The following is a 20,965-nucleotide window of genomic DNA, read 5'->3' as shown; positions in this document are numbered from 1 at the left end:
CCCGCCCCGGGGACCGAGCCCAGTGAAGCCGCCGCCCCCGCCCCCCGGGACCAGCTCACCACAGGCCACCCCCCGCACACTCGCCCCCCCCTCCCCCCCGCCATCCAGCCCCCTTTGTCTCCCCCGCGCCGCCGCCGGCTCCGCTCCGCCCGCCCGCCCAGGGACCCGGGCGGCGCCAGGGAGGCAGCTCCGCGCACCCCCACCCCCAGCCCGCGGTGCCGGGGGAGCGCCCGCCCTCGCTGCTGAGGAGAGCCCCAGTCAGGTAGGTGTGTGCGTGAGTCCGCGGTCCGACCCGGGCGGGGGCAGCCCCCGCCCGCTCCCTCCCTCCGCCCGGAGGGGCCGCGGCCCCCGGCAGCCCCCGGCCCCCGGCCCGCCCCGAGGGGCAGGAGCCCCGCGCCTTGCCCGCCGCAGCCGGGGGGCTGCGGAGTTGGCAGGCGGGCCCCCCTCCCCCGGCCGCACACATGTTGAAGAGACTTGGCCGCCCTCGGGGAGGCCGGTGGCGCTCCGGCGGCTGCGGGCACGGCTGCGCCGCCGGCCGCGCTCCCTCCTGCCCGGGGCCCGCGCGGCAGATGCGGTCCCAGCCTCCTCCCTCACCCCCCCTCCGTAGGGGGGACCGCACATGGATGTGTCCCGGGAGCGGCGGCGATGGCGAGGGCTGCGCTGGCGGTAAGGCGAAGCGAACGGGATGAAGAGTCGGCGAGCGGGTACAGCATCCTGGCGCTGCCCGCTGCGGGTGCCGGCCGCCGGGCCCGGTTGGCGCTGGAGCGAGCTCGGAGAGCGGCGCCGGCTGCCGGGCGATGAATGGGGAGCAGCCTCCCCCCGGCACCCGCCGTGGCTCTGCCCGCGGGAGGAGGCGCGATCTGCGGCCGCTACCCCGAGCCCAGCACCGACTGCGGGATGGAGCAGCGTTGACTCACCCATCCCTCCGCGCCCTACCCTGGGCTATAGTTACCGACACCCGTTTCTCAAAGGCGGGGGAATTGAAACCCCGAAGCCTCGCTCAGCCGCTGGGAGCTGCACCCCCCTGTCACGCACCCCCTTCACTCGGCGGCTGCAGCCCGGGGGCGGAAGAGGCGGGGGGACGGGGGGGAGCTTTCCAAAACAAGTGCCACGGCGTACGCGATGCTAGTGGTGCCCCCCTCGCCCCCCTCCTCCTGCCGTTAAATCGGTATTGTTGCTGCCGGTGTATGGCCGTGGAAGAAAAATACCAGCCCCCACCCAAAATGCACCGCAGCCCAGCCGGCGGCGCGGCGTGCGGGAGGGAGGCAGTAGGGGGCGCCCTCCCCGCGCCGGGCAGGGCTGCGGCGGGGGGGCGGCCGGGGGAGGGCCGGCGGCGCGGCCGCAAAGCGCCGTCTGCGGGGCCGCCCCCCGGGCAGCCCGGGCCCCCCGCGACCCCCGCCACCGGGCAGCCCGGGCCCGCCGGGGCTGGCACGGGGGCGGTGGGCGCGCATGGGGGCCCTGGAGCGGGTGCGCAGGGCTCTGCGCGGGGGTTCAGCACTTGTACCAAAACTTGGTTGTGGCTTGCGGTGCCATTTGCTTCATAAACTTGCATGGCTTTTCGCACACATGCGGAGCGCATGGCTGCAGCGGGGGAAACTTCTGGTGTGGGGCGTTGCTGAAGCATCGAGTGCTTTGTCTGGGGCCGTAGGCCAGAGTCCGGATAACTGGGCACTTCGGCGTTTTGATGTTCTTTGTTTATTGGGTGTATTTAAACCATTTGGTAGGTGTGAACGAGGTTTTCATTCCTTTTAGAGAAATAACTTTTTTTTTTTAAGGATGTTTTTACTAGCTACGCTTCTATTTTTACTACTATTTTCTATTTCTGTTTGGAGGTACAAGGTGTGAGAGATAATGGAGACGCATGATTCCTACCTGTCAGAGTAGCATGGACCAACCTTCAGTGGCTCCTGTGTAGCACAGCCCATATGTGCTGCAGGCCACCAGCATTGTTTCCTCTTGCAGGGTCTCAGCTACTTGGAAAAACTTTCACTTGGGGACTCTGGTGACTGTAATAATTACAAGTTGCCATCCTTCTAGGTGAGAAAGATGGATCATCCTGTTTAAAAATAAGAAAAGCATTCTTTTTTTTCTTTTAATAACAAAACAAACCAAAGCTTGGTTTCTTTTTAGATGTGCATTTGCAGATGTTGGGCAGCAATTTGATGTCAGCAGATCAGCATCTACCATGATGTGTGTTGAAATCTTAAAATGTGAAAAAAAACAACAGAAGAGAAACATCCTATTATTAATAAAATTGCACTTGGAGGCTGATGGGTTGTAACATGACTGTTACCTTTCCTGAAGATTGTTACAGCAAATACTTAAATAAACTTTAGTCAAAACTGAGGTGTCCTTTTTGACACGCGATGCATAACTTGTTCTCCAAAAGTAACACTAAGCAAAATAATTTTGTACTATTTTTTAATAGTAAGCAGCCCTTTACTAAAATTAGTATTATTTCTTAATTAACTTTTTAAAATGACTTTTTGGTATCTAATAGAAATAAGATGCTTCAGGTGCCTGGGGACAGCTCTCAGAGATCATTGCAGACCAATAAACTTTTAGTGCCTCATTATTAATTTATTATTTTTTTTTACTTGGAAGTGGTGGTCCATCAGACAGGTTTATAGAAAGTATCTCTGTAGGTTATGACTGTTTATGCTTCGAAGTATATTGTGTGGAACTACTAGAGCTTAAAAGTCATTAAGAGCTTGTGAGATCACTTGCGTTAAATTTTAGGAGGGAGTTACTTGGCTATGCAAGAGATGGGGAAGGTGAAAGGTGGCTGCCTTTGCCTGTGGGTTAGACAGACAAGTGGTAAACAGTGTCTGCTGTTCAGAGTGCGTAGGGATGAAAAACCTTCACAGGAGAGGAACTTCCTGACTCTTTTGGAAAGTTCATGCCTTAGTGTTAAGCGTCAGCTGCACAAACAAAACATCTAGGAAGACTGTGTGTGCTCTTCAGAATGAGATTAATAACTTAATTTTTTTTCTGTATATGTAGGATAGAAGTTACCAGTTGTCAGAAGATGCCCATTAGCATTTTCAGAATTGGTATGTGTCACTTACAGTGGTATATTACAACAGCACTTTAATTAAGCTTTAATAGTATAAAGTATCATTTGCTAGGTACGTAGCAAACTAAACTCTACAGTTACTGAATTTGCTATTAAATCCTGCATGAATACACATACACATTTTCCGTGGAAGTGAGTTGTGCTTCTGACACACTGCAGACTGGATAATAGAAGGTTATTCCCAACCCAGCTTTACTACTCCATAATAGTACTAAATACTGGAAGTAAATATTAAAATTTAAAGTAGCGTTCCTGGAATACAGAAACATATCAGAATCTTATCAGTAGTCAAAAGTCATGTAGTCAAAATGTGTATTTTACAAATTTTTATTAAAATGGCAGCTGATTTGATTGATGTAAAGAAATCAGAACAAATAATTTTGTGGGAGTAAAGACAGTGCTCATGGGTTAATGTATTCACTTGAAGGTGGCCACAAATAAGATTTAGCAGCTCGATAGGAAATCTGTTGGTGTTTTTTGTGTTTAAGGGTTCTGGTGGAGGGGGTTAATATTTTTTTTTCCCCAGAAAAGGGAGATTACCTTTGCTCCACTACATGAAGTTGGTCTAAGAGAGACAAAATTTTATACACTGGGAATGAAGAAAACAGTATCAAATATGATGGGGATCATAGTCCAAGGTCTGTAGGAGGTGGGTGCCAGGAGAGGGGCAGTGAATAGCTATAGGACTGCAGTTGGTCACTGATTAGAGTGGTCCACAGGTGTGTGTCATTTGATCTGCTTTATTGACATGGGCAGAGATGGCATATTTTTAAAATTATTAGTACAGCTGAGTTTGTATATTAATAAAGCAGTTTGCTGGGATTTTTTGGAAGATGCATGTAACATGCTTGTTTTAAAAAGATAACAGCTGACTATCTTGGCCTGCATCTAAACAAGCATTACAGTATTTTTTTGTTGTATTAAATTAAGATCTGCTCTGCGCTTGGATTTTTTTATATATACATATATAGGGTATGTTTTTATTAACATAATTGTAACAGTATAATTGTTAATGTGGAGGCAGTCCTACTCATATAAATAAGTATTTTGATACAAGTGTATGTTTCCTAATGATAGTATAAGTGATGGAGATGAAATTAGAAGGTACTGGTCTAAGGATAATCTAATATAAATGTCTGAATATGCATTGGAAGAAAAAACTCCTGATTATGTTATGTAAAAAAAAAAAAAAAAAAAGCCTATACCTTCTATGTATGTAGGTTTGTTTTGACTCACCTGACACATTTTGGCAAGAATGCTCTTGCTTTCTTAGTGAGGATGGCCAGGCTGACCTGCTCATTTTGAGCTTTCAGGAAGTACTTAGATCTGATACAAAAACTGAACACATGTTCTAGATTTGAATAAAGACATTTTTAAAGAGGGTGTAACTCTTACCTACCTGAGGGCCATATGCCTCAAGGAAATAGCTACATTGTTCAGCTTCGTTATAACTAGCTGGTGTTGAAAGGCAAACACGAGGCTTGAATTCAGTGTCTCATTCTTACTTCATATTAGTGCTTTTGAATGTGTATGATGGTTGATGGTTTTGAAGAAGAATGGAATAAATACTGGTTTGTTTTCTGCAGTGAGTCACTTTCAGTTACCATCATTTATATCCTTAGTTGTTTGGTTTTCTTTTTTTAAGGTGGCATTAAAGATTTGGATGAAAACTGATACTGGCTGTTGGGTCCTAAACCTGTGTGGTTGACTCTATGAACACATCACACCTGCAGGTTCTTGACTAGCCACATGATGTGGCAAAACGTTTCATTTAAGATCTACTTCTCAAGGAATATCTAAAACAATTTAGGAGAAATAGAAACTAAGTAACTGTGTAAACAGCCTGTCCGCTGGAGTAATGCTCTTCAGCTCACATTTAAATAGGAAAGGGCATGCTCTCCAGCCTGGCTTCACTGTCTGATGTTTCTTCCCTACTCCCAGCTCCTCTTCTCTCTTTCAGCCCTCAGGCATTCTTTTTACCTCTTTTTACCTCTTCTGTGTATTGATTTCTGATGCGACTCTGGATCTGATAGTTCTTTGCTTGTGCTGCAGCTGGGTCAAAGAAGCTGTTAGTGATGCAGATTCATAGCAGCAACAGTAAGAGGGCAAATTGTCTCTTGAAATCTCAGTAGGCAAAATAATTGTCTTTAAATGCTTTTTTTCTCCCTAAAAAGTCAAACTTAAGGTTGTGATCTTTGTTTTGTTTTGTTTCCCCATTCCTGCTGCTGCTGCTATGAAGCCTTTTGAATATCGAAGGTTCCTGAGTCAGACCGAAGACAGCAGTAGCTGAGGTGGATTAACGCTGGAATGTAGTCAGGGACTGGAGCACTTGGGAGCTATGCTTAGACAGAAAGGGAAAGAGGTAAGAAATGTGAAGTGGTAAGACTGATTTTAAGCTCTTGTTTACAGACTTTACCCAATCGTGTAATGCCAACATTTGTGCCTAGCGTTCGTGAAGTGGTAAGGCAAAGGAAAAACAATTAGCGTCAGCCTACTTCACTGACTATTTTTACACTTCTAATACTCAGATGCTAGCCAGTTGGCGAGATCCCTTCAATATCTAATATCTACTATCCGAGAAAGCATGTATTGGCAGGGTTTTGGATGAGCTTGTAAAAGTATTTGCGTGCTCTCTTTTGTTTCGTTGATTTGTGCTGCCACTTATACCAGCATGCAAGCAATGCATTTTACTAGTTAGGACACGCTAAGGGATGCAGTTTCACTATTGGCTTAAATATATCTGTGTCTGTGCTGCCGCTGGAAGGGGTGGTATGAGCCACGCTTCCTGCCACCTTATTGTACCAGTCCTAGCACTTCTGTTTGGGCGAGTGAAGGAACTGCTCCTCCTGAAAAACACTCCTATTCAGTTGGATCAGGTCTCTGCCCTGGCTGTTGACACAGTGGTGATGTCAGGAAAACATGATGGAGAGAAGACAGGACTACCATTTTCACTTGCAGTCTAATCTGATTGCAGTCTCACAATCAGTGTGATCTGATCATAAATTATGTGTATATTGGTTACATGCTTTGTTCTTGCACGTTTTACAGAGTCTTCTAAGCCGCTTTGTTTATTATACAAATGGTTTTGTGCACTTTGGATTGATAATTTCAGATTTGTTCTTGATTTAATTTAAATGGTAACTGCTAATTCATGAAACGTGCTTATATTTTCCAAAATGTTTTTTATTCTGGGATTGTTCATGTTTAGCTATAATCTAGATGAGGAATATTTTGGAATTGTGGAGCATATTCATGCAGCCTTTTTTCCTGATCACTGAAGTGTGGATATCGTGGTGTAAGCAGATAATATCCTTTGTGCTTCAATGATCCCCAGTCTTGATTTCAAATTTCAGCAAGATGTGCGGGCTTTTATTACATTTCAAACTGAAATCTTTAAGAACAAGTGAACACAGCATATTCCGCATGTATAGTATGTATTGATTTCGCTGCACATACAAGGATGTGTATAAACATTTATCTTTGGACATCTTGAACAGTCACAAAAGATATTATTTAAGATGGCAGTAGGTGTGTAAGCCTACTTCTTGAGCTGCTACTGCCTCTAATTTAAAGTTTCCTAGGCACTGAAGTATAGCATGCCCTAGAGAATGGATGCAATTTAAAACTGCATTTCAGAATGCAGTAGAGATCGCCTGTATTCATGTGGGTTTGATCATGTGTGTTGAAAAGATTGTTCTTTAGAAAATGTTCAAGTTTAGCTCGCAGCATTGTTTAACATACTTCAGCCGATGTCATCAAAATCAGAAAACCCAGCAAATTCCCAGCGGAGTGTAGGGTAGCAGATTATTAATAAAGAACAGAAATAAGGATTGTGGTTCCCAGAGCAATCGAAATTTGGCCATTTTGTATTTTATATTGGGGCATAGAAATTACGCAGTGTACAGAACTTTAACTACTAAATAGAAGTTGATAAGGAAATAGTTAATTCCCTTTCAGTTTTGCAGTTAGTGTACACACCCACCAGATGGAGCTTCTGGCATCAGTGGAAAATTCCAGAAATTGAGCAAGAATGAGAAGTGTGTGAATGACTTAGAAGATCCCTGTCTGCTGGATTGCAGAAGATACTTTTTTAACCTTTAGAAAAAAAAAAAAAAGAATGGGAGAGTAAGACCTATTAGCCTAACTGATTCCTTTCACTAGAACTGTCTTCCATTGAAGTTTTTCCTCTGATGGGAAGTTGGAGTTCTTAGTGCAAGAGTCACCAAGCTGAAGCTAAACAGTAAGCTCAAAAAAAAAAAAAAAAAGAGATAAAACAGTTTCATAAGCCCTTACTGAAAATTACATATAACCACTGAAATAGTATGTTAAAGTTTTTAGCCTAAGAATTTCCTCCAAAGGATTTTAAGTGTGGTTTGTTTTTTTTTAGTACCGCGTTTTAGATGGACTTACCTCCTCTCCTGAAGCAGTATTTACATAGAGTGTTCAAAGAAGTGGTGTGAAACTGTCCTTTTTGTTTGACGCACAACTTAAAATTTTCTTGGATGTAGCTGATCTACTCTCTGAAGTGATCTGTAATTTTTGTGGGGTATTTTTGTGGGTTTTTTTGACAAAAGGACTTTTAAGGAATCAACTATTTGACTGTGAGGAGTTGGAGTTCATGTGCACAGTGCTGCAAAAGCTTTACGATGCTGTGACCCCATAGTAAAATACATTTGTTGATTTCCTTTAGTTCCAGTAATCTTAGTTTTAAAACAATGTGTCATTTTTTTTCCAGACAGATTGTTACAGCTTTTCTGGTCACTTTATGCATTTTTAATGTGCCTAGTCCTGCTTCGGATATAGACACAACTTAAAGGACCATGGATATAGAAACAAGTTAAAGGGCATGGGGGCTTGTGCTTGCTGATGTGCTAGCTTAAGGTTGAATTTAAGTGCTGTGTCCACCTTGGCAGCTGTGCAAGCAGAATTATCTAGATGGAGGTTGGGAGGTATTTGCTAGAAGTTAGCTGAAGACCATCATGTTACATGGGCAGAAGCTTGGTGTTGCAGATGGTTGAGCTGATAAGGCTGAGGAGGTGCTCTCTGTTTAAAATGTTGCCATGAGAATAGAGTGCGTGCTGTTACAAAACAGCCTCCATCCTAGGATTATAGCGGATTTGAAAAATGAGCCCTTAGTTGTCTGGCATTTCAGATGTGCTGTTACAACTGCAAATCTCATTACCTTCACAGGAGATGTGGGTGCACAGCCCTCTGAAAACCAGGCCAGAAAATGCTTAAATAAAGAGGAGAGAGAAGAGTTCAACCAAAGAAAGAGAAAATGTTTAATTTCCACCAGGGGTAGATGGGAGTAGACTCTTCATTCATTCAGTGCAGGGAGGGGAGATACCTAACTGCAACTCTTACCTTATCAAGGAAGTCTTTGGTAGTTTTCAGCTCTTCCGACTTCCCTCTCTCCCTGATGTTTCTGCTCCTGGTGTTTTTGATATGCTTACACTTCCCAGAGGTACATTTCTGCTTCCTGACTACATCAGCCTTGCTCAGCTGTCCTGGAATTTTCAGGTCCCAGAGTCCCAGCCTCTGCCTTGCTGCAGGGACAGGCCATCATTGTCCTCAAGTGAATATAGAATATTATACACAATCGTGCTATCTAGCGTCATTTAACCTGCATATGTGAGGAGGCTGCTTTTCTATTGCTGTGGGAACCATAGCTTCATTTTCTTGCGTATTTTTCTTGTATTTTAAGAGTTTTCATTCAATGTTGTGCTGACAGCCTTCCTTGCAAATCTGTTTCGTGGCTGGCTTTTTAGAGCATGCTATTAAATGCAGTTAGCTGGGCAAATTGTTAAAAGTAGACCTTGTTTTAAATGCGGTTGGAATAGGGAGATAAAAAGCACAGTATTGAGAAACTAACAATCTTGTTTCATTTTGTGCAGGAACATGCAGCTGCTGTCAGCTCTGATATATGCTATGTTGCGCAGTTATATGTAAACCAAGAACTTCTTCAACTTAAACTACTAGCAAAATAAGAGCTACAATAAAAGATTTTTGGATTATATAAAGTCAGAAAAATGCCAGATGCTTGGTGATTCTTGTCAGCAACACAATGCAGGGAAATGATACTCAGTCCTCAGGAGGCCCAGTATGGGATGAAGTACTTCCCTGTGCTCAGTATTCATATCTCCAGGCTGATACACTAATTTTCACTGGTCTGCTCTCAAGGCTGATTGGTGCTTATCCAGAAATGTGCTTTCTGCAATGAGGATTCAGTGGGAGAGAGGTAATTTGGACTTGATAGAGGCACAGGGGCACAAATTCTACTTTCTAGTTAGAAAATAATCCCGTATGAAACAAAATAACCCATCATCCATTTGAAGACCACTAGCCATTTCTTACTGAAGCATATGCAGTGTTCAGTTTTGCCTCAGTGTGAAATATTTTAATCATTTTCTCTTGCTGAACTACTTAGAACATTTTAATACCTTCTGTTGAAACCATCGTCGCTGAAGAAAAACAATGTGTAGTTTTAAGTTGTGGAAGTTCTGTCTGATTAATCAACAGAGATTGAAATCTGACAATTTGAAACAGTAAACCCCCTTATTACTTGGAGAGGTAATTATAAATGACTCAACAAATTTTGCTTTTATAAACTTCAGATTTGGATGTGCCAGAATTCTTGATACTAATGTTATATCTTGTGTTTCCAGTCTGTTCAAGACTGAGTTTCTGCTCATGGGTGATGTGAGTTGAAGAGGTATCAGTCTTCCAACAGAAGCATAATCATTTACATGCCATTACCCAAAAGGGTTTGCTTCACATCCTCCTACTAGCAGCACTGCAACTGAGAATTTTAATCTGAATGCTTCCCAAATGAATATATGTCCCTGGGGCTGTGGCTGATGGCCATGTCACCTGTTTGATCTCCCATAGTCTTGTAATTTAAGGTGGGACTGTGTTTGTATGGAAACCTTCTAGGAAAAATTACCTCTACAAAGAAGTGCTGTTGATATTTCACTAAGTGTACCTCATCTATACAGGGTGCAGTTATGCTGCTGGTTACTAATAGCTCAGATGAGGTGTAAATTAAGGGCCTAACCACTGCAGTCAAAAGGTTATATGAAGTACGAATAGGAGCTTTTGTCTGTGTATCCTGCTGGATTTCTGAATTGGGTAACTTAATTGAAATATGAGCATTAAAATATTCCTCGGGTAGCATCACCCAGCGGAATCTGTTGTTTAAGCCACAAACCTGCTAAAACTTCCTGCAGCACTGTTAACTTGCTGGAGTGCATGCTACAGTAGCTCCATGTCAGTAAAGGTACTGTAAATGTGGTTTATAATTAGCTTTGGAGTCCTTCGCAATGAAACGTACGTTATAAATGTAAGATTGCCCTTATTACATTTCTTATCTCTTGTCTTTAACACTTTGTTTTGTACAGCAGGATATGATCCTTCTTCTATGTCCGGGCTTTGGCCTCACACAGTAGGTGTAATATAATCCCTGAGGTGGGCGTTCTGGAAGGAGAATTATTTTTGGAGGCTTTTGCATGAAACTTGTCCAATGAGTCTGAGACGCCCAAGCACCATTAATTTTGGAGGTAAATGCCTCATAATACATACTGAATAGATTGGGAAGAGTTAAGATTTTCATTTGGCAAGGTATGGGCAAAAAATAGTTGAAAGGATAATTCTGACTGTTTACTTCTGACGTTTGGACATATTGAACTTAAAGGAACACCAACTTGAATTCTAGAAAAACTGAGGGGGTGGGGGGGTGGCTTTGAGCTCAATCAGTCTGGCAGCTCCACTATATATTAATTAATTTCCTGGTTAAAAAAAAATTCCCCCTTTTTTTGGTTTATTAAAACCAACAGAGGAAAAAGTGAAAGATTATTTTGGCTACAAGAGAAATGACAAGACTTCCTGCATTAATCTCTCATGCTGAAACTGGGGAAGAACCTGTAACTTGTGATATGGAAGCTCAAAGATACGTAATTAAGTTGGATGTCCCTTTAAGTTATTTCTTGGAATCTGACATTTCTTATTTGAATCTCAATTGATATGTTTAATTCTCGAAATTAAACTGAAAAGTTTTTCATTATATTTTCTATCATTTGTCTATAAATTGGTCTGTCAAAGTAGGCTGGGATATGTATAAAGGGAGGGGAGGGAGGAATACTGTTGTTAACAATGAAAAGATAAAGCCAGAGGGGGAAAAAAACTACCCAATAAAACAAAAAAAAACAGATGAAAGAAAATATAACAATTAGTCCCAAAAGAGCTTTTAAAAAATGACAGATTTTAAATGTTGGTACTTGGCTTCATGGGGAGGTGGGTGGGAGAATCATTTGCATGAAATATGATTTACTTAAATTTTATTAATGCTATTTTTATTGGAATAAAATCAGGTTACTTATTAAAATTATAAAGATAATGTAAGTTAAAAAAGTTAAGTTTGCTCTAGTAAACAACAATATTGTAGTGCTGGCACACGGCCAATAGAGAAATTAAAACTATTTTAAAGATCTACAGTGTCTGGGTTGCACTGATGATGCTGATCCTGGATTCTCATTGCTTTCTGATTTTAATGGTAACTGTTACTGAGAAATATTTAATATTTAAAACGAGGCTGTCTCGTAGAGAGCTATCCTACACACTTTAATGAAGTAATTTTTAGCATAATCTGAATTTTATGCACTAACTTGTTACCAAACTGCATGCATTTTTTTGATTGTGCTGTTTCACTCTGCTGTAGCCCTTCCCTTTTAGTATTATTATGGATATTAAGAAATGTGGGTTTGAATTATTGGAATGAAAACCATGGGATCATAATACATACCTAACAAAGGCAATGGACTAGAGTAGTGGGTTTAAGTATGTGGGGCGGTATATTGTATAGGAAAAAGGAACAGCTTTTAGAATAAGGGTTTGAAACATTGCTTTTTCTGTAGGAAAAAGATGGAGTATTGCATGCTGGGAACAAGTGCTTTCCATAAGGTAGCTAAACTTTAAAAGTACATTTGTTTCATTTTGTTTTAGGCTTTGCTTAAGTATTCTAATTTAGTAATTTTGTCCTTTCTGCAGTTTTCATTTTTAGTAGACCTCTGCAAAACTCTCTTCTAAACAAAAATTCAAAAACCAACTAAAAAAAAAACCCCAAACCTGGGCCACAACTGCAATGTTTGACATTTCTGAAATGTTGCTCAATGTGTACAGAAGACTATTTAAAGGATATTAGTATAAGTTCTTTCTGTGGTCTGTTTTGTTTTCCATGATTTCAAAATTGCAGATATTAACGCCAGTAAATTCAAAGATGCGAATGTGTTGGGTAGCTACAGAGAAATGACCAAAAGTAAACCAATTTGTAAAAGGTAGTCTTCCTTGACACCTCTTAAAATCCAAAAAACCCAAACCAACAAACAAAAAAAAAAAAACCCACCCCCCCAAATAAAACCAGCCACAAAACAACAAAACCAAAAAGCCCCACTCATCAGGAATGCTGTCGGCAAAACCTCCCAAGTAAACAGCCACATTCTCTTTTCCTTTGTTCTTGTGAATAGCAAGACATAACATACTTGGAGGAAGTCTGAGTAGATGAGTCAGGACTTATTAACTGCAGTTAAATGTTTTGGCCGGGTTTCCCAAGGAAACAAAGCTTATACAATTTTTCAGATTGTGGCTTGTCTCCTAATCCTCCCTGCCTCCTCCCAGCTAAGAAAAAAGCTGGCCATTTTCAACCAAATTTGGTAGAGATGGAGGTCTGAACAGATAAATAAGCACCTTTAAGTTTCATTAAACATAGATGTCCAATAAGAGAAGAAACTGAGGTTTGAACATTCGCAAGTTTCCTTCACAGCTCCCATCAGCCTGTTCCTTCAACTGGGCGCAGCCATGCCAAGTGGCTGCTAAAAAAAATATCTGTGGGAGGAGTTGCAAGGGGGAGGGGAAAGAAATCATCCTGCTTAGGCCTGGGATCTTAGGGGGTTGACTTTTCAACGCTGGTTGTGCGCCAGCTGCAGAGGTGCCAGCTAGGTGTTGTGCCTGGAGCTGAATATAGCAACTTGCCTGTCATTATTTAATGTGGAGCTAGCAGAGGGTTATGAAGGAAAGAGAAGAAGCAGTAAATTATCTTGGCTCAGTATTTGAAGTATTCAGCTCCAAATGAAAGTTGTTGGTGCCTGACTGAGTGCATGTATAGTATATTATTCCATGGATACGATATTATTACAGGTACAGCAGCAGCTCATGATGCCCCGTAAAGCTTTTCTTTCCCAGAAAGAAAAGCAGGCTCGTGCCAGGGAAAGGGATATGTTAAAAAAGAGGAGGAGGCGACAAGACTATCTCAAAAGAAGCGTGGAGCCGCAGAAAAATGCAGAAACAATAAAATGGCACAGGGATGATGAGAAGAGGAGAGAAAATGAGCAAGTTAAGGACAAAGATATCAAGAAGCGGTGGAGACAGGATGAGAGAGAACGACGAAAGAATGTGGACGCTATGAATTGGCGCAGGGAAGATGAGAAGAGGGAAAATGAGCGAGGTAAGGACCAAGAAGGCCAAGAACCAGCAAAGAAAGGATGAGGAGAGGGGGAAAGAACGACGAAAGGATGGACCTTTTGAAGCAGCAGAGGGATGATGAGGGGGAGAGGGGGAAAGAGATTAAGAACAGTTCCATTTTATAAGCATGTGCAGAAATAACAGAAAATATCGGTATCATTTAGTTTCAAATTTATAGGAAATCTCCTTTAATGAACTATAGTTCTTACAGAGCTAATTATTTTAATAAGACAAGATTGATCTGAGTATAGATGTATACAAACTCAAAGTCACAATGGGATAGAAAAGGCTGGGTTTACACATTGCTTATAAAATTGTCTGTTCTGCACACATGTTCACAGTGAATACTTTTTCCATCAGTACAGCTGATAATAACTGTGTTTCAGATCACCAAAAAGTTCAGGTTTTCACAGTCCTAAGGAGTAATGTGAGTAAATGAGAGCATTAGGGAAGGAAGGGTCAACCTAATGTGTTCATAAAAAAGGTAAAACTGATGTTTTATGTTATTCTTTTTAATAGCGTGCCCAAGAGATAGTTGTAATTGGATCCCCAGTCTTATTTGGAGGTGAATCTTTTAACAAAAGTTGTATGGAAGCGTAAATTTTACATAATGTTTTTAGAAAGCAGTCAGTTTGAGATCCACTGTGTCATTCAGGATTTCTGTGTCTTTCGATCTAAGGTGTTGGCATCAAATCATTTGGCATCACATTTGATTTGATAAATTCAGCCAACACCTTGGCATCAAATCTAACAAAAAGTAGGTATTTACATTACAGTAGGAAGACTCCTAAAGTTGCATTTTTATTAAACTTTATATAGGATTTTTTTATCTGGAGCTATAATTTCTTTTGTCTGCAGTAGCCCTAAAACATTAGTTGTAGGCTACAAACCTGCAGTGGATTTATACTGGATGAGAGTCAAGTCCTTTGGAAGTCCTTCTAGTGGGACTGAGAAATTTGAGCCCTTAGAGTAAAATGGGTGGTGGTTTTGCACACATGATGATAGTTTGCTGCCCTCTTTACAGCTGGAGATGTCACAGCCCTTCTTGGAAGACTGGGCTTCTTTGCCTGCAGGGTGTTCACAGTAAACATTGGGGAGAAGGGGCTGTTGCACTTAATCTTTGGTGAAATAGTGCCTCTTCTAAACGGTAGTAAAGAACTAGATGTCTGGAAATGAGAAACGGATTCAATTGTCTGCATCTTTTGGATTTTCTGTGTTTAACATGTTTGGTTTAGGATTAAAGATCCATGCTTTTTTTTTTTTTTTTTTTTTTTTACTCCATAAAAGTGTTTTGGCACCCCTTTTTGACTGATCAGTTAAGATGAGGCAGCCTAGAAAGACATAGCCACACTAGCAAAGAGTTGTGCAATTAAGAACTGCTATGTGGCTGTGTACTGTGTGTAATGTGGCTGAATAATTTTATTAATCAACAAAACCAAAATGGTCAACATACTGAATATGCATCAAGCTTTTTTTTTTTAGTGCTGATCCTTTCAACTGAGCCACAAAAAAAACCCTCTACAGTGTTTAAGGGGTAGGGTGAAGGGTAAATGTTGCTTAATATGAGTAACTATATTTCATTGTGAGGGGCAAATGCTCTCAAAATGAATTACCAGCTTTTCACCTCTATGTTCCTGTGAGGTTTTCATTATAGGCCTGGGAATCATTAGGTGGTAAAAAGATTGTGTGTCAAGAAAATTGATAAATGCATGTTAAAAAAAAAAAAATTGTTTCCAGGAGCCTCGTTTTTATTTGTGTAATGTTTTTCTTTCTTCTTCATTCCCAGTTTTCACTCAGTACTCACTAGGAAAGTTTAATTTTGTAGTTTTCCTTTTGTTGATTGACTGCTTTTTCTAACTATTCTTAGCTCTGTGAACTTAGATAAACTTAGAACTACATTCATAAAATTTCCAAAGGAAATAAACGGAATAGCCAGATAGTAACTTTCTGATTATTCCTCTAGCGTCATTAGCAATATTGACATCATACTTGTGTATATATAAAAAAAAAAAAGTAAAATTAAAAAAATCATGTATTCCACTGGCTTGGCTCCGCCAGCGGACAGGTATTTCAGAAGAATCAGTGGCCATTGTAAAGAGCATTAGGGTACCTGGCCTACTTGTACAGCTTTGAGATGCTCAGATAAGAATGAAGTGCACTAGGGACTAGGGGGTTTTATGTATAGCTTTCGGGGATTCCATAACTGTTTTTTACTTGCCATTTCACAATGATGCTCTTTATAGACCTTGTTGAGCGAAGAAGTCTTCCTCAGTTAAATGTTTAGGATTGCCTACAATTCTGCACTTGCTTGTCATGGAAGGCTTTCTACAAACTGAGAGTGTGGTGGTTGAGAGATGGTGTAACTCAGTTAAGCATAAGGAGAAGACGACCTAGACTGGTGCTGTCTTGGCTCCTTTACACAGCAAGATTTTCCTCCAGATTATTTCTTTAGGTCTTTAAGCTATTTCTGGATGAAAACCACCATCTTACTAATGAGACTGTGACATTAGGAATGTATTGCACTTGCTGCTTGTTAGAACTGTAACAAAGCTCAAACATGAAACAGGCATAGTAAGCACTTTGAATAATGTTGTCCAAAAATGAATATAACATGATGAGGCAGATTTGTAATATTTGCTCAAGATTGTAGTTGAGAGAAAAAGACTGTCTTGCTCTGAAACTGATGCATCTTTCCCAGAATCAGAATAGCATTGTTACCTTGTGGGTCCTTCAAAGCTGTACACTGGAAGATCTCTGTTTCATAGTTCTAGATGAAGTGGGCAGAGCTGACGCAGTCTTAACATCTGTTATCTGCTGGTATCAAAGGTGGCAAGGCTACCTTTTGATGAGGTGCAAAATACAAAAGACCCACTGGAGAATTAAGATTTTAGTTATGCTAAAACAGAAACAGCTTTTGGGGTCTAAAGACAGATGGAAGCTTTCTCTTTTTTTACCATCTGTGATAATTTGACTGATACGGGGGTTTTGCTGTTTTTCCCTCTTGTGTTCCTTATCCTCTCTCTCCTGGGCATACACCTTCCTGCAGGCTCACAGTGGTCCTGTTGTGAGTACCGTGTGCTGTGTGTGAGATCAGTATGTCCTTCATAAGGGAGGACCGTTTGAGAAAAATATGTAGCATAAGAAAATGTTAACTGTTGCAATATAGAACTTTAAAACAGGCATGCAATATTGTATTCTCCATTAATTAATTTTCCAAATAATGGCACAGTAACCTGTTTTTGTTTACTCATCTTTTGACTCAGTTTCTAGGTGGTTCCAGTCCCTTGGTAACTGATGTGTTAGAGGGCTGAACTGCATGGCCATGTTAACTTGAAGTGCTTGAAGCTGGTGCAGTGAGGATAATTTATTTTTATTAAATGCTAAAGGTGGTTTAAAAAACACTTGGAGTAACATAACAGGAGGATTTGTCAGCCGGCAGGTTCTGGATGGTTTTTTTTAATACTGACTGCAACTGTTTCCATCTGGAATTTGACATCCTAGTAAGAGTAGCAAGTTGGTGAAGAGGTAATTTGGAGTTGAAAGTCACTGCAAGTCTTAACCTAAATACTATATCTGGGTTTTTTTTAAAAAGTGATACGTTGAAGAATTTGGGGTTTGTCGAAACTTCTCTGACTATGCAGTGGTTAATTTTTGGCCTAGACCTTGTTTCCTTTCTGCTCTTTTGTCATGCTATAAAAATTAAAGTCTTGATTTCCTGTGTCATAGATATTTGCAGTGTTAAGTTGCTAAAACTAAGCAGAAATTATGGTTTTCCCTAATTTTTTTTCATACTAATGCTTCGGAGAGCATTTCAAGGTGTTACAATTTAATCCTCTACTAGTATTTTCTTTTACCAGCTATGGCTAACAAAATTAGAAAATTGAGTAGACAGAGAAAAGCCTTTTGCGGTGAAGCAATACTAACCTTGAAGTGAGGTCCCATTTTTGCTACAGCAGTGAGCCTGAGTTGTTTGAAAACACTGAAGACAACTTTGATTTTTAACAAATGAGGGATAATGTTGTTGCCTCTCTTGGCAACTCTTGCCTCCTAAAATGTGGATATAATTATTAATTTAAATCAGTCAGCCTGTATTATGTCCTGGCACATTCCCGTTTCAGGATGTGATTCTATTGAGTGAACTGACCTGCTGGTTCCTGTAGACTTCTCAAACTACAGAAGTCTTTGCAGTCATTTTGTCCCCTGATTTTGAGGTTGTAAGATGCACAAGCTGGAACTGTGCTTGAGATTAAATTCTTCCTGGGACTCTTCGAGCCTGTTGAAAGCCAAAGACAGTGCTTCAGTTCTGCCAAGCACGATACCATGTACACGCTTGGTACATGGTATTGAGTTTTGTGAAGCCTATTAACTCCTGTGCGTCTGCTTACCCTGTGGATACTCCTTGCTTTTTCACAAAACCTTCCCTCCTGTTCCCCTTGAGATTTTTGGATGGAGATCTGAAAGTGCTTCATTCAGGCCTTTTTGTTATCACGTGTGTGATAGGAGACTTGTCCTAGCTCTTTGTTCATGTTGTGCATAGTGGCCGTTACCCATAGCAGTGAAATAGGACTGCATGAAGTTCGTCTAAAATAGGTCTTTGCATCTCCAAAATGTGACTATGAAATGAAAACTGAAGTGCAGTGCTCCTAATTTAGTAATGATGTTCTGCTCATATATAAGCTTGTCTTTTCTAGATTAGGCTACTGAATTACTCTAGGAATCAGTACCTGGCTGCAGACTAGACCTTTATGCTAGGTACTGCATAAATACAGAGCAAAAGAAGGTTCCAAATATTTCTTCTATTAGTCTGCTTGCTTTACCGTTATTTTGTGATGAGTACAGTCATACCCTGTGTACAGTACGCCAAAGATGAGTTGAGATCATCTCATTGAGTCAGTCTGTTTTCAGATTTTCTTGTAAATTAGTAACCCATTTCCTTAGGCACCTGAAGATACTGTGTGGATACTTCTAGCAAGGACATTGTTGGTCTTGGTTTTAGATAATCATTTATTCTGTCCACCCAGCACTGAAGTATAGATTGATGCGTACTCAACGTAAGAACAAGGGCTTCCCAGCGTATTTGTAGGTGGGACCCAAGTCCAGAAGTAGGAAACAGAAGGGCAGACACAAACTTAATTCTTACTGTGTGGAATCATGAATTTGAAAATAACTGGCTGACTTAAGAGGCAGATCTCATTATTGCTATTATAGTGAAGATAAAAAAATGTTCAGGTTTATCTGTAGAATTATTTTTGCTGAACATATGTGGTCATCTTGACTTATTTTTCTGTGAATGTGTGTACAGATGCACATTCCCATACAAAGAAAAGGTCTATAATATATTAAATATGAGGGGGGTGAGGCACTAGAACAGGCTGCCCAGAGCAGCTGTGGCTGCCCCATCCCTGGAAGTGCTCAAGGCCAGGCTGGATGGGGCTGGGAGCAACTGGTCTAGTGGAAGGTGTCCCTGCCCATGGCTGGGGGTTGGAACCCGGTGATCTTTAGGGTCCCTTCAAACCCAAACCAGTCTATGATGATTTAATGAAATATCTAGCACTTGTGCAGGAGTGAATAGGATAGAGTAGAACCATACAGGAAAATAATAAAACTTACTTATGCCTTGGCTAATATAGAACAGAATACATGGAAGGACAGAATGTCCTGGTAAGTAGAATCCTGGGCTGGAATTGTCATTGACTGAGTGGTATCATCTTAGGATAAGTTAATTCCTACTTTATTTAAAAATAAAATGCTGATGAGCTTCTTTCGAAAGCTACTTTGAGATCTCAGAAGTTGTCTTGAGCCTATAATATTAGGTAAGTAGCACTTTCAACGGTCAGGAATGGATAAGTGATAGCTGTGTAAAGTTGTTCCTTCTAGTCTCCGCTGAAGTGCAGTGTATTTAAGATGGTTCACTTTGGGCATTTCAGTAGAAAAAGAGTTTAATGCTGCTTCTCCTATTTTATAGAAGATACAGTTGGTCTCTGGCCCTTTATTACGGGCATCCTTTGCTGTGGGGGTTGCTGGATGTAGTGGTAGCTTCAGTGCCAGGTGAAAGCACTAGTGGGTTTTGTCAGTACTGGATGCTGCACTCCTTGGCATTGTGTTCTGTTAAAATAATTACTTTGATCACAGCTTCAGAGCTGTAAGAGTCAGCCCTGGCAGTGAAGAAGAGATGTTCCAGGTGTCCTTGCTTAAACAACCTTTGGTCAGATAAAGGATACCTCATTTCAAGAATAGCATTAATGTCTACATGGTGATTTGAGATGCTTCTTAATTCCAACTCCTAATAGCCCCATTCAGGGATGTGCCAGCAGTGTGTTGTGTATATTGCAATTACAGTTCGAGTTACTTGTTTCTGTTTACTTAGTTGTATTTACTATTAGTAAATAGAAATGAATGGAGATGCTAAAAGCTCTTTTTGTAGTCACAGACTCTAATATCAGACTGTATCTGGCTCTCCACTAATGATTAAATGGTCCAGAAACTTCCTAAATAAAATGAACTGTATTTGCTTAAGGATGACGGGGGTGTGTGTTAAGATTAGGTGAGCTGGATTCAGCTCTCAAGCAGAATTTGCAAAGTAAGGTTGTTCTTACGTTTTCAGATGTGAAGACCTAATATCCTCTATTCCAATGTGTTGTGGTAGGAGGATCTGGATAATTTCATGCCTTAAAGTGTTGAGTGTGAGGCAGGCAAAAGGGCAAAGGAAAGAAGGTGGTGCAGGAAGAATAAGGATCTTGTTTTCAGACAGTCCTAAATCACTTTCTTGATCACTTAGAGTTTATATATGTCATGGTATATTTGGCACGTCTAGGTATATTAGACACAGTAACTAAAAGAAAGCATTTGATTGTTTTGGCAAAGAAGTTGTTAGTGGCATTTTGTACTAAAATAAGCTATTTCATAATAAGCATTATTTTGAGACTTGTGGCTGGCTTTCAAGTTTACAAGTGATTATTGCCTAAAGACAAATGCTGTACTGACTCACTTTATGAGAAAAAAAAATTGTTTCTTTTCCAGTAAAATGAGTATATTTTTTAAATGGGGGCTTTGGTTTTGAAGAAAACGGGACAGCTTGCTAAAAGCTTTAAAATGTAGTGTTTTCATGCATTGATGTTTCTACAGTTGATATTAATAACTGAGGTTATTCTGGAATAAACTTAGTAGGACATTATCTCCTTGGATTTGAAGTTCACTTGAACATATTCATTCAGATCCTGAACATACTTGACTAGGCTGCTTCATGTAATTTTTGATGAAAAAACTGAGTATACCGGTAGCTACAAAGAAGCTACTAGAAGCAATAGTGAACCAATGCAACACAGAGAGCAACGCTTATTCAGTTGCCTTTAGAGAAAAGGAATTAGTGGAGCCATG

The 20,965-nt window shown here is 40.9% G+C and overlaps 1 protein-coding gene across 32 annotated transcripts in view; it reads left to right on the top strand.

Moving 5' to 3' along the window:
* Positions 1 to 111: 111 nt before the first annotated feature.
* The window catches only part of ADNP (activity dependent neuroprotector homeobox), a 32,934-nt gene continuing 12,080 nt past the window's right edge, over positions 112 to 20,965 (top strand). Inside the window, exons 1-7 of one of the 32 annotated variants that reach the window (XM_080405075.1) lie at positions 116 to 262; positions 1,963 to 2,037; positions 3,004 to 3,053; positions 5,316 to 5,438; positions 7,034 to 10,632; positions 11,986 to 12,031; positions 13,265 to 13,571. In XM_080405075.1, the coding sequence (XP_080261201.1) occupies positions 11,993 to 12,031; positions 13,265 to 13,571 (346 nt within the window). In that variant the 5' untranslated portion in view covers positions 116 to 262; positions 1,963 to 2,037; positions 3,004 to 3,053; ... (1 more) ...; positions 7,034 to 10,632; positions 11,986 to 11,992. The other 31 variants (XM_080405097.1, XM_080405081.1, XM_080405102.1 and 28 more) reach the window with 31 other exon arrangements.

This window comes from Falco punctatus, assembly GCF_963210335.1.
Source record: "Falco punctatus genome assembly, chromosome: 10".
Classification (NCBI taxonomy): domain Eukaryota; kingdom Metazoa; phylum Chordata; class Aves; order Falconiformes; family Falconidae; genus Falco; species Falco punctatus.
This window is presented reverse-complemented; position numbering and strand designations above follow the sequence as displayed.